General features: G+C 41.4%; 1 protein-coding gene and 2 long non-coding RNA genes across 3 annotated transcripts; 1 reads left to right on the top strand and 2 right to left on the bottom strand.

Annotated features, from left to right (window-relative positions):
- Positions 1–2,137: 2,137 nt before the first annotated feature.
- Positions 2,138–3,908, top strand: LOC118564383 (D(5)-like dopamine receptor). The gene has a single exon (XM_036142374.1). It carries the CDS (start codon positions 2,176–2,178, stop codon positions 3,538–3,540), a length of 1,365 nt encoding a protein of 454 aa, XP_035998267.1. The 5' UTR covers positions 2,138–2,175; the 3' UTR covers positions 3,541–3,908.
- Positions 3,909–7,189: 3,281 nt separating this feature from the next.
- On the bottom strand, positions 7,190–7,766 carry LOC118564386. Its single transcript, XR_004931823.1, has 2 exons — positions 7,329–7,766; positions 7,190–7,260 (listed from the first exon to the last, which is right to left on the bottom strand). It is a non-coding gene; the product is annotated as an uncharacterized LOC118564386 (long non-coding RNA).
- Positions 7,767–7,840: 74 nt separating this feature from the next.
- Positions 7,841–8,116, bottom strand: LOC118564385. Its single transcript, XR_004931822.1, has 2 exons — positions 7,971–8,116; positions 7,841–7,893 (listed from the first exon to the last, which is right to left on the bottom strand). It is a non-coding gene; the product is annotated as an uncharacterized LOC118564385 (long non-coding RNA).
- Positions 8,117–14,218: the final 6,102 nt, after the last annotated feature.

The following is a 14,218-nucleotide window of genomic DNA, read 5'->3' as shown; positions in this document are numbered from 1 at the left end:
CACTACCGGAAGTTGGGTTTAAAGACACAAGTTCAAGGTAAAGATTTCCTTCAACTACTCAAAAAAGAAGAAGATTCGGCGTTAATTCTCCAGCCACCCTGAACATCCATTAATCCACAAAATGACGATTCCTTCCTTGGAACCCCCATCCAGGAGATGGATCCCCACAACCGCCCATGGACCCGATCTCAACACCGGGGAAGAAGTCAGCTGTTGCCAACCTGAGTAGCACTGACGCCTGCTCAGCTCTCTGTGCTTGAACTTGTTCTTTCATTTGTGCCAACTCGATCAGCAAGTCCATTCAAACCTTTTTTTCTTTTCTTTCTTTTTTTCTTTTCTTTTTTAGATTTGCAAAAATTCATCAGAGATCTCAAACATAAACATGTTTTCATGACAAATGAGTTATCTCAAAATATTTGTTTTTGCCGTCATTCGGTCCACTTAGGAGCAGAAATCATTTCACAGATACATACGGTAGTTGTGCCGAACTTGAATTTGAAAACATTTTTGAAACAGAAAACCTTTATCCTCCCATAATTCAACAAATAATCAACAGAAAGCACTGGCAGAACTTGGAAGACAATAAATCGGTTGTTATTAAAGCTGCTGATAGGTGCCATGGTCATTAGAACACACTGCAAAAAGGGATCTAAAAGTAAGTAAAGGTTTCTTGAAATTAGTAATTACAGCAGTTGAACAAGATTATCTGCCAATAGAATAAGATTTTCGCATTATATCTAATCATCTTATTTTAAGGGTCAAAATACTCATTCCATTGGCAGATATTCTAAACTTACTCAAGTGAAGGACAAATACAGTAATTTCAAGAAAATCATACTTATTTTTAGTTTCCTTGTTTGCGGTGTGTGAGAATGAGATTTTAAGACATTTAGAAAATTCAGCCTTCTATATATAAAAATAACACTAAAATCTGACCCAATGAATGGAATACAGTTAGGAACTACAGATGTTACAGATGGAGGAGGGGCTTTCTTATGATGAGGTTTCTCTGAAGGAGACAGACATTTCTGATGAATTAACACCCCTTTGTATCTTTCTTATTGCCACAAAAAGAAAAAAATACTCTCATTTTCTGCTTCTTCTCAAATACTTCCCACCTATGGACTTGGATACTCACCTGCACCTTAGATATTGAATCTTTGTATGCAAATGTTAACCATGAGCAAGGCCTCGTGTAACTGGAATGTCTTTTTTGACACCAGGTCTAAAAAAAATCTCTATCTGCTTCATTTCTAATTAGCATGGGAGAGAAATTAAATAAAAAAAACACATAACACCAGAATTTATGGAGCTACAATGAGAACATATGATAGATAAATTTTTAATTATGAGATCAAACTGGGTAAATTAAACATGTCTTGTTGTAGTGATCATTGATGTTTTGAAAAACCCAAGCTGTTCTATTGGTGTCCTTCCAGCAGAGGGCAGAGTTTCACTGGGCTTCACCACTGAGCTATAGTGGGCTTCACACATTTCACATCTTTCTCTGGCTTCATCCAGGATCTAGATTATCTACTTGAATATTTCTAAGTTTGAATTTAGACATACACGTTCTGACTGTGGTTTTACTGCACTGAACGCCACCTAATAGTCATTAAATAAAGTCACATAATCACAAAATTAGTTTCAATACTCCTAAAAGCCTTAAAACGTGAATTCGTTGAATTGGTTATGCCGAATCAACGCATTATTTTTTTTTGTTAAAGGTTTCATATCAAAATTGCGTTGAACGGGTTCAAACCAATTTGACCCAAATGGAGAAACGTAATATGTGGCCTAATTACACTTAAATTCCAATTTAATAAACCAGTTTAATGTATTTTTTGTTTGTTTTTTGCATGCAAAAAAACTAAGTTGACTTGTTTTCTTTTTCTAGCAACTTTTAGAAGTTCAAAAACTGTTAATAAACCAAGCTGAGATTTGTTGGTTCCGCTGAATCTAAAGTGAAGCGGAGGTGATGTGAGAAGTGAAGCATCTCCGGATGCGTCTGCATCTGATGCGCAGAGACTCTCCAGATTCAGCCCCGGGTTCTGACCGGAGCGCATCTCTCTGCTTAAGCTGGAATGTCAGCTCGTTTATTTTCTGTGCAAATCGGGAAAAGGGGACGCGTGTGGTGAGATGGAAATGGCATGCCGCTGGTGACTTCTTCTATCCATGGAGAGCTTTTTAAACGAGAGTAAAATCCCGGCACACTTAGGCCACCCGGCCCAGCCGCAGGAGGCGGCCGGAGAGGTTAGACGCGGACCGGATCGGGACTTCAGTCTCCGCGCACTGACCGGGTGCGTCCTGTGCGTCCTGATCGTCTCCACTCTTCTGGGCAACACGCTGGTCTGCGCCGCAATCATCAAGTTCCGCCACCTGCGCTCCAAAGTAACCAACTCGTTCGTGGTGTCGCTTGCGGTGTCCGACCTGTTCGTTGCGGTGTTGGTGATGCCGTGGAGGGCGGTCTCAGAGGTGGCCGGGGTCTGGCTCTTCGGCCGCTTTTGCGACACCTGGGTGGCTTTTGACATCATGTGCTCCACCGCGTCCATCCTCAATCTGTGCATCATCAGCATGGACCGCTATTGGGCCATCTCCAGTCCGTTCAGGTACGAGCGCAGGATGACGCGCAGGTTCGCCTTCCTGATGATCGGCGTCGCCTGGACGCTCTCCATCCTCATCTCCTTCATCCCAGTGCAGCTCAGCTGGCACCGCGCGGATAACTCCACGACGCGAACCAGCCCAGGTGATTGCAACGCCAGCCTGAACCGGACCTATGCCATCTCCTCCTCCCTCATCAGCTTCTATATCCCTGTGGTCATCATGGTGGGCACGTACACGCGGATTTTTCGCATTGCCCAGACCCAGATAAGACGGATATCTTCTTTGGAGAAGGCTCCAGGACCCCGTGCGCAGAGCCAGCGGCTTTCCAACTCGACGCACAACGAAAGCACACTGAAAACGACCTTTAAACGGGAAACCAAAGTGTTAAAAACACTTTCCATCATCATGGGGGTCTTCGTGTTTTGCTGGCTGCCGTTTTTCGTCCTAAACTGCGTGGTGCCCTTCTGCAACCCGGACAAGCCCGGAGCTCCGCCGTGCGTCGGCGACACCACTTTCAGCATCTTCGTGTGGTTCGGATGGGCCAACTCGTCCCTGAACCCGGTGATTTACGCCTTCAATGCGGACTTCAGAAAGGCCTTCGCCACCATCCTCGGCTGCAACAGATGCTGCTCCACCTCTGCGGTGGAGACGGTGGACTTCAGCAACGAGCTGGTGTCCTATCACCACGACACCACGCTGCAGAAGGACCCGGTGACGGGCCCCGGAGCTCAGAGACTCATCCCTGCGCACACAGCGGGGGAGCTTGAGCAGAACTTTGACAAACTTTCCGAAGATCCCAGGAACCAGCGGAATCTGCTGCTCCCTGCCATTCTGCAGCTCGAATGTGAGCCCGAGATCTCTTTGGACATGATGCCCTCTAACTCCTCCGATCACACTGACTGCTGTGGCATCCCCGGTCAGATCCAGGACCTCTGAGTATCCTGGATTCTTCAGAAGGCAGGTCGAGCAGAAATCAACTTGATCAGTTGCATCACAATAGAACAACTGTTCCTTTTTTAAACTTTTTCCCCCCATAGAAAACATTATGCATCTCTATCTGCTAAAATATGATCCAAACTCATTTGTTTCAACATTCACAATTTAAATAATTTGGCCTACATAGATTACTTACAAACAGAATGGAATTTTTTTTATGTATTTCTTTCTGCTCATTTTAATGACTGCTGACTAGATGGATGTCCATCACTCACTGGACACCCTCCATAAGAAGGGTAAGCAACAAAAGATCACTGATAAAGCCAGCTTTTGACAGAGTGCTGTATTCAAATTACTGGAAAGTTGAGTGGAAGGAAACAGTGTGTTACAAAATGTGTCTCATGCAGCAGGGGAAACTGAAGATTCAAATGGTGTGGATTAGGAGTAGGGTTGTGATGTATGGCTCTTTGAAGGTAACCGAATCTTCAGGATTTCATCACTTCAAGGAGCCGTTTAAATTATCTATTTTTGAAAATGTACATGTTTTGAAGAACAGGCCATTGTATCCCCAATATGGTATGAAATATGGTAATTTTTTTGGGAGACCTGACGTCTGGGTGAAATTCACAAACAGCTGAGTTATCTGTAATAAAGATTAAGATTTGAATTAAGGCCCAAAATGATTGTGCAAAAATGTTTATATATATTTTCACAAAAGTATAAAATATAAATAAAACTTGACTGAGACTCCAGTTCTATCATTCAAGGTAAAGAGCTGTTCAACAGAATCGGATTACTACCAGAGTGCCACACTGGTAGTGTGGACCACAGCTGGAGTCAGAGCTTCAGGAGTCAACACACACACACACACACGTGTAAAGAGGAAACAGGCGACATCTGTTGGATTTCTTGAGACAATATCACAAGCATCTTACTTGGCCAACAGAGAGGAAAAAAAAGAGCTGGACTCTTGCTCAGGTTTCCAAAATCTCTTAAGATAAAGCATAAAGAATCTCAATTGGAAACCAACATCCCAGAGTTTGGAGAAAAAGGTGAAAGTAGCAAAATCCAAACTGCTTGCGGCCCGTGTTGAAGTTTCTACAGTCCGCATGCTTAGGGGAGTCATGTCTGTATTGGTAAGCCGTCTTTTATGAAGTCCCGTTAGTGCATCTGTGTACCAGGACACTGTAGAACACTTCATCTTCCCTCTACTGACAGTCATAATGGAGATGCAGATTTTATTTCCCAGCAGGATTTGGCTTCTGCTCACACTACCAAAGATACCAACACCTGCTTTAATGACCGTAGTGTCACTCTGCTGGACCTGAACCCAATGGAGAAGCCATGTATTGTGAAGAGGAAGAAGAGCAACACCAGATCCACCAATGCAGAAAAGCTGCACAGGCTGATCCTCATCATGCCACATTGATTCAAATAAAAGGACCCCTGGCAAAGTAATGAATACATATACTCCATAGACATGATTTTCAGTAGAAATCTATGAATTAGGCAGTCTACTAATTAAACTTAATCTAATTTTCCTGAGAATTTAAAATTTTGTTTGAATTTGTAAGCCACAATCTGAGATGAACCTAATTCATGATTTTTATCATTGCAAATTTGTATACTCCAATGAAATTTGTTCTCCACATGCAACTCTCCCAACAGGAGCAATATTAAATTAAACTTGAAAAATGATGCAGTGGCTGATATAATTTACAGACATAAAAGCCTATTGTTGCTGATCAGAACAAATCTTCATTTAATGAGTTTTATACCAACAGATTCAATGCACGATAACCCTGAGAGCCAATTTTGGTAATTGATGCTTTGCCAACTTATATTCTCTTGTTTGATGCGAGCATTGCTGTCTTTGATATGTTAAAGACAGCAGATAGATGGAAGGATAATTGGCAGCAATTACATCATTAATTTCCAAGCCCGATTGCCTCTTCATGTAATTGTTGCTTCGGATCGTCCATCTCATACTGAGAATCCGAGGCAGATCTGTGGTTTTGGTCATAATCAAGAATCTGAAGGCCCTGCTGCCGTGTGCGTGCTGAAAGGAGAACCCCATTTGGATGCAGTTACATCACTACACTCTTCATTTCTCATGTAAATCTATAAACAATTTTGTCAAGATAGGGTACTATTTGTAAAGTAAAGTCTGCCAACAGGAATCAGGTTTATCATTGGAGAGAGTGGAAGCAGTGACTTGGTCCAACCTGAAGTTATAGTATAATTTGTATATATATATAAAAAAAATACAATTACAATAAAATGGTGTTAGAGGACAGCATAAAAATGCAGTATAAATATGCTTACACAATAAGAGACCAAAAACAGTAACGGACCAGTTTGACTACTTTCCAATGTTGCAAAGAGTTGGAACTCGATTTGATGTAAACATTGATTCTGGTGAGGGAAGGCACATCATGGACCTGACCATGTCTGCTAGCAAAGATTCTTCATATAGAAAAGCGTTTGTGGAATCTAAAAATATTTCAAAATTCCCCCCCATGAATGGTTTTTAGCCAATAAGTTCCACTCGCCTCCTTTCATCTGCCCCACATCTACGCTTTGAACAACCGAATGTAAGACAGCATTTTTTGATTTTCACCTATCAGGGTCAATGAGAGCTGGAGCCACTGAAGCTGAACTGCAGAAACCTTACTGGATTTTATTGTTCAGAGAGCTGACGAATGATTGCTACATGTGGAAAATAAAAAACGCCACATGGAGGCCACAGATCAATGATCTCCGGTCTGAACAGAGTGCAGGTGTGAATATTACTGTTTGAAGCCCCTCTCTCACTTGTCTAAATGTGCCGTTGTCAGAGAAACAACCCATACAGGAGGTGCTGCCAGTTCATCCACTTTAAAACAATGCAGGCATTCTTTTGTCCACATGGTCCAACTGTCTGAGTACTGACGCCTCAGTGACAGGTTGTTTTCTGAATATGCTGGATGAAAGTTTATTCAGCACGAGTAATCTACAATATATTGAAAGTCTTTAATTTAAAAAAATATATATATAATGCATCCACTTTGGAGCCATTTGCAAGTCAGGATTTTAATGCAGGATTTTTGCAACTCAAACCAGTGTCATGTAGTGCTCTCAAGGAGTCTGAGGGCTGCAACTTTTAGATGCACCAATACCTGACTGCTTGTGAGGTAGTTTGGCCATTTGATTCAGGTGTGTGAGGCAAGACATCTAAAAAGGTTCCAGGACAGACCGCAACGTTATGAGTTCAAGACCACCACCTTACACAAACGCTCAATTCTCAGGCCCTGTCATCTTAGAAGAGATTAAGGGAAATGGACCCCTTTTCCAGTAGTACCAGCTTACGTCGGCAAGTCTTGTATTTTAGGCCTTCCCACTAGTCGTGGTGACCAGCTTTTGAACAACTTCACCATTCCTGCCCCTTTACAAGAAGCTTCGTGACAGCTTCCATTTCAGAATTGTGGTGAACAGGTTAAGGTGGCCCCAGTCTTTCCAAAAAGATTGCTTAGGCCCAATTAGTAAGGGCAAGAGTTACACCTGGTACCATGATTCCAGCCAATACCAGTTACACAACTGGCATTCATGAAAAGCCCTAGCCACTCATTCCAGACTGCAAGTTAACACAAATGTGAAATTCAGAGACCAATGGCATCTTCACAAATTTTTTTTAATTGAGAAACTTTACAGGATTCAACTCCAATTTTCTGCTTGTGTCACCTGTAGGAAACAGCAATGTTACTACATGAACAAAGGTAGTGTAGTTTCTAAAAAAGATGAACATTTACCTCATTAGCTCTTCTAGTGTCCTTTAGACCCAGAGTCTGGGTTCTGTGGTTTTCCAGGTTGAGGAATGTTGTCAAACGTCTCCTTGGTGTATTTGGAGTCTGAGCGGAAGTCTCTTGCTCTCTGGTAGCCGTTGTTGGAGTGGATGATGAGGGATGAAGGGTATACGGGGCGTTTCTCAGCCATTCCTAAAGGAACCAGGGGAGAGCTCCAGTGAAACTGCATTACAGGACGATGTTCATTGGGGCTCAAGCTCAGCAGGTTGGCAACCATCTGAGCAATGTCGCCATCTTGGGCAGCCGATGAGCCAGCAGCAACTCCAGAGAAGCTGCTGGTCAAACCAGCAGCTGTATTAAAGCCAGGGGCAGCACCACCAAGAGATCCATCACTGCCTCTTCTGTGGCCCCAAATTCTGGAGAAATAACCCCCACCAGTTTGACCTAACCAATGAGATTTGGTGTTAGGCTTTGCAATAAATGAGAATTATGGAGAACAATAATATACTTGCTTTTTTGCACAGGGGAACATGTGCCAAAGCTGAAGAGCAGGAGACACAGCCAGGAATACCTGTTTTACAGAGGGTCTTGGTAAATGAATGAACAACCAGCTGAAGCTCTAATAATAATAAAAGCATGAAACCTCACCTAAACACACCCTGAAGTGCCATGTTGATCTCAAAGACAGCAAATGCACCAGACCAGGTTATCAGCCCCCTAGAAAAAGAAAATGGTTTGCACTGAAACTGCTGTGTGGCTGCAGCTGACTTTATACTGCCGACTCAGCAGCCTCAATCATCCTCATCCCGTTCACCTGTTAGGGCTGATTTTATTTACCATATGGAAGCAAATTCATACAGCTGCCCTCCATTAAATAAATTGTAAAGAAATGCCTTTTTTTTTTTTTGCTTTTTTAAGCTCTACCTTATGGAGGTTGGGGTCATAAATGGATGTGCTGAGTATTTATTGTCTTTTAATGTGATTGATAATACCTTTATCTATATACAGAGGTGAGCAGACAACCCAAACACTGTGCTCAAGTAAGAGTAAGATTACTTCAACCTATTTTTACTGGAAAGTAAAAAGAAGTCATCAATTTATTTTATTTTTTTAAAAGAGCATAAAAGTGTACAGTTATACAGAAAAGCTATCCTCCAAACACAAGACATTCATGGAAAACAGTTTAATTCCAATTACGGGTCGGTTCGTTATTGTTCCTTAAAATTGCGCTTATATAGCCAAACCAACTTTATTTTTGAGCACTTTAAAAACAGCACGGCTGACCCAAGTGCTGAACAGATTGTGTACAGCATCAAAATATAAACACATAAAAGATGTTATCAGCAACTTGAATAAAGTGGATTATGATCATGCTGGGTCAAAAAGCTAATGAGAAAGGTTGGGTTTTCAGAGCAGATTTAAAAAAAAAATAAAGTTAAGATGCCTGTCTAATCTGTGGCAGTAGGTTCCAAAGCCTTGTAGCTGCCAGATAAATACCTTTTTTCCTCTCTAACCTTCTGCTCTGTCCTCAGCATATCCAGGAGAAGCTGGTCCACTGACCTGAGTGAATGGAAATAATGTACAGTAATTGCAAAAGCTCAGATAGGTAAAGCTGGACCAGGCTATTTAAAGATTTTAAAGCAAATAAAAGAATCTTAAAATGAATCCTAAACTGAACAGGCAACCAGCAAGGTCAGGCTAAAATCAGGGTTATGCGCTCTCTTTTTATGCACCAGTTAAAAGGCGGGCAGCTGTATTCTGCACCAACTGGAGACGAGACATAGACGCCATAATACAGAGAGTTGCAATAATCAAGGTGTGTTGTGATAAAAGAATGGATTACAGCTTCAACGTCCTGATTCAAGAGATGTCTCAGCTGATAAGAACGACTTCGCCACTGAATTTATCTGCCTGTCAAGAATAAAACTATTGTCCATTTTTACCCCGAGGTTGGTGACAAAGGGTTTTATATACTGTGCCTGAAGGTTAAACTCTACAGAGGACGACCTATTGGAGACCACCAGGGCTAAAAAACAAACCACTGTCTGTTTATCTTTAAAATGAAGGAAGTTAAGAGTCACCAGGCTTACTTCTTCACTCAAACAATGATTGCACAGAGTAGGTTCCCTCTTGTTTCAGGAGAACATAAACTTTGCAGTCAGCAGCATAGAGATAAAAGGCATACTTGTTCTTGCTAAATGTTACTAATCACTCTGAGCAGTGCAGATTCTGTGCTGTGATGTGACTTAATGCATGATAGATCTGTCCTGTGTGAATTCAATTTAAACTTAAATTCTGCAAAAGGCTGATTTAATCAAACCTAATGACTACTCTTTGACATCAGTACACATCTTTATGTGGGCAGCTTTTCATCTGTTACTTTTTAGAAAACTGAGATGTTGTTTGCATGATTTTTTATTTTATTTTTGCTTTTAATAAAAATCCTCTTAGATTACAGTCACTGGACACGACAAAATCATTCCATTCCCAAATTCTATACAGGCTCAATATGTCGGTTGGTTTTATTTTTCTGCTTTTTCAAAGGATGTTGGGAAGAAGTGGGGGATATTGACAGGTTTAGCAAGCCAAAGAAGCTTGTACTCATTTTGTAAACTCAACTCTGGACAAGTCATTAAAATCCTGGAAAAGTAGTTTTATGGCCGCATTTTCACCACCAGAACCTATTGTTGAGTTTGTTTTACAGAGAACCACCCAAACTCCGCTGAAGGAGATTGCTTTTCACACGACGTTGACCAAGCTGGTGCTCCCAAAGACTAATATGACTGTAAAATATTTTATTTACAGTTTTTTAGTCCCAAATCTGTGCTTAAGATTAATCAACTTAAAGCACATGCTCACCTCAGAGAATGTATGCTGGCAGGAAATGTGGCTGCTCTTTTACATATCATTGTTGAAACGCAGCTGTAATCATCTAGAAAGAGACATCTTACGCCTCCAGATGCCGTTATTGAGCATACTGAAGAACAGATTAGTCCATCTGCGGCTCCTTTCGATCTCTGCGGCCAGCAGCTTTTAAGGACAGCCTCCGCAAATCATCCGCACTCGTGGAACATCCCTGATTGCTCGAGTGGACTTTTATTTATGCTGGAGCATCAAGTAGCTCTTCGGAACAGCATTGGTTTCAGTGTGAAGACATACGTCTCCATCTGCCCTTCAGTAATAACTATGTCAGCTAGCTGCTATTTGAGAGGGTTCACGACGTTGCTTCTTGAAAATGCTCCTTCTGACTGGCTGAAATGTTCAAATGTCGTTTTTTAAGATGAAAGATGTTCAAATAGGGCTACATGATTAGCTGTTATCCCTGTAAAACCAATGCCTGTCGTCTACTCCCAAAGCTGTTTCTGCATTTGATCAATTTCCTTTAAACAGTTTATGCAGCTCTGAGAATGAATTAAAACATCCTTTTCGTTGCCAAGCTGTACACTCAAAGTGCAGGTGTAAAAAAAGAAAACGTAAATATGAAGGATGGATTTCAAAACCCTTTTCCACCACATTGCTTTCCCCTAAACCCACGTTTTAAATCAAAGAAAGGTACACCATGTATTCCTGTGGAGATGGGTTTATTGTTCTGCTGTGTAAGCCAAGGCTTGACCTTCAGGTCATAAACTGATAATTGGATATTCTTCTTCAGGATGGTCCAGTAGAAAGCAGAATTTGTGGTTTCAATAACTTGGCTAGGTCTTGAAGAGGGAACGCAACTCTAGAAATCATTACTCATCCTTATAGAAGTGGTTTTGCATTTTAACTTATTTAATGTGGACACCACGTTTTTCACGTATTACTTCCCAAGTATTTAACATTTGAAATAACATATTACTGATTAAAAAAAACAAAAAAAAAAAAACAAGCAATAGCAGCGACACATCAGCTGGGTTTGAAATTAATATCAGATCCCAACACAGAGGCACATCAATTGGATGTTAGTGGTGTGAGCAAAAACACAACTACAGCTAAAGTTGACCAAGAAAAAGAAAACTTGTGGCCATACTTAAGGGACCAGTCTAATTTTAAGTACAAAAAAGGCAACAGTTTTAGAATGCAATATAAACTCTGTTTGCCCAAAAAGATTGAGTTATCTGCTTTAAAAAAACTCAAGCATGTGGCAAGTAAAAAAAAAGGTTTTACAGTTTCAATCCGATATAAAAACAGCTCTGTTCATCTTGAAATGTCTCACAATAAATGGGAAGGCTTAATGTTGAAAACAAAAGTCATATTGCAAGTAGAGCCGAGCACGTTCTCTTTACTTTCCTGTGCACCAGATGGGAAAACCGGACATTCTGATATTTTACTTCAGCTAAATTAACTTTAAAAGTTGCAAAAGCACTCATCTGGGCTGAACCAATTATCTGTTGGGGATGGGAGTACTGGGCCTGAATTAAAGAACATGTATAAATATGGACAAAGGTTTTAATCCAAATAAACTTTTAGAAAACATTTTGAAAAATTACCTCTGCATATTGTTTAATGATCAGAACCAGAAAGAGGGTTTGGTGTGACAGGATGCTAAGATGGCTCCTTTAAAAGGGGACATACAAAACCCACCTTAGCCTTGAAATACATTCTGAGTAGCTGCAGAAAATGTCTGTCCTGGTACTCCGTGGATATTTTAGATTTTGTTTGAGTCATTGTTCAAGCCGTTCAGGTTCCCCCTGTCTTTTGAACAAGTACACAGCATTCGCTGCAGAACTGGCAGACAAGGTCATGGACTTGGAGCTTACCAATTTCATGAATCCACCATTTTGTAGGCCAAGCTACAAGTGGATAAGTCAAAAATGTTTATAGGGCATTTTAACCCTCAAGTCTTTACACCTTCCCCCAGCATACCAAAAAACTGCATGGGGTGGCCATACCCAATTTGTATTTAAAGAGACAGCGCCAAAATTAATTGCTCTCACAGGGGCATAGATGAGGAATTCAGACCAAATCATTGCAGTTGCAGTTTTACTTTAGACAACTTAAAATGCAAGAGACAGTCAAAGCACAATGTCCTTTTAAAAAAAAAAAAAAAAAAAAAAAAAAAAAAAAAAAAAGCCACTTTCCAGTTTGTGAAATGCACTTGCAACAAGTTGTATTCAAGTAATGTTTTAGCAAAGCAGCTATAGTCAAGTACCCTTTCACTTGGTGGCAGGTGACAGACTGCTTGGCCTTCTCATTTAGTTGCACTTAAACCAAGACTAGAGTTTCTTAAACCGTCTTCACACCAAAGCTTCATGTTGGCAGTCGCAGCAACACTCTTCCTGCTGTAAACCTGTTAGCCAATGAGAGTCTACTTTGATCACTTAGCCTGACACACTAGATTTTAGTAAAACAAAGACAAGGATGATTGAGACATTTTATTGCGTTAAGACACTTCACATTGGAGCACAGTAGTCTCCTTGGAATAATCCATAAGCCAATAACCCCCTGCAGGAGCAGCCTTATCAGGCCGTTTAGTTCAGCTTTTAACTCACTGGACCATCTGGTATCCTTTAGACCCACCTCCTGGGTGCTGTGGCGTTTCAGGCAGAAGCATGTTGTCAAATGTGTCCTGGGTGTATTTGGAGTCAGAACGGAAGTCTCGTGCCCTTTGGTAGCCACTGTTGGAGTGGATGACAAGGGATGAAGGGTACACTGGACGGCTCTCCACCAATCCCAGAGGAACCTGGGGAGAGCTCCAGTGAAACTGGAGCAGGGGACGGCGGCCGTCAGGGCTCAAGTGCAGCAGGTTGGCAATCATTTGGCTAATATCTGCATCTTGGGCAGCTGACAAGCCAGCGCCAGAGAAACTGCTGGTAGAACCAGAGCCTGTATTAAAGCCAAAGGACCCAGGACTGAAACCAGGAACAGCGCCAAAATCAGCACTGCCCCTTCTATAATCAGAACCTCTGGAGAGGTAATGTCCAGTTAGACCTAAACAAAATGAGAGGAAAGTCAACAGCTTTCATGTTAGAGCCAGGAGAAATAACTTAAGCATGGATACTTGCTTTGTACAGGAGCACATGCTCCAATATTAAAGAGCAGCAGGCAAATCCAGGACCACCTGAATACAAATGTCTGTATTAAAACCCCTTAAAAAACATCTGAAATGTAAAAAAGGTAAATCCTCAAACTCACCTGAAAGCACCCTGAAGCATCATGTTGACCTCTGAGAATACCCAACAAATGGACCAGACCGAGCTCACTAGGCTGAAGAACTGTGGAATACAACACGTCGTGCTGGACCTATCCTGTGGCTGCAGCCGGCTTTATATTGCTGCCTGAGTTGCGCTAATGAAACTCATCATGTTCACCTGGAGCCCTGCAGCTCCGCCATCAGGGCTGAGTTCATTGCAGTTAAAATCACTACATGAATCCACATGCTGAAGGACATGGTTTATGGGTAGTGGGGCTTCAAGGTTGGCTCACATAATGCTTCTAATGCAACATTCTTAATTTTGTGGGAAGTTAGTTGATTTTTGATTCTTGAATGCATTGTTTTCGGGAAATGGCAGTGGTTTTCTGAATATCCGATCAACTTTTTCATAATTGTCAGTCAGCAGGTTGGTACTGGGAGGTGGAGGCTGATTATAGATTTGCTGCACTTCCTTTTATAGTCTGCAGTGTTTTAACCACCAAAAAGTTATTGTTCGATTTGTGTTCCTTTTCAGTATCCCATTTATTCAATTGACCCTCTCCTATCAAATACCAACAGATGCCATGACACCAGCAGCATGACCTCCATCAGGTTAGAAGTTCCGAACTGTCCAGAGATCACTACTACCCATTTTTGCGTGCATGTTTCTAGGTGATGTTTTATATTTTCCCTTCAGTGGTTCAGCAGAAGTGAAAATCAAATTTGAAAAAGAAAAAGTTATCAGAGAACGTTGGCATGCTTGAAACTGGAGCAGCAGGTGCTT

This window comes from Fundulus heteroclitus, chromosome 10 (assembly GCF_011125445.2).
Source record: "Fundulus heteroclitus isolate FHET01 chromosome 10, MU-UCD_Fhet_4.1, whole genome shotgun sequence".
Taxonomy (NCBI): Eukaryota; Metazoa; Chordata; class Actinopteri; order Cyprinodontiformes; family Fundulidae; genus Fundulus; species Fundulus heteroclitus.
Note: the sequence above shows the minus strand (reverse complement) of the source record. Positions and strands in the feature narration are given on the sequence as shown.

What these genes read in the sequence shown, in the direction of transcription:
- LOC118564383 (XM_036142374.1), top strand. Translation starts at nt 2,176, where the DNA reads ATGGAGAGCTTTTTAAACGAGAGTAAAATCCCGGCACACTTAGGCCAC.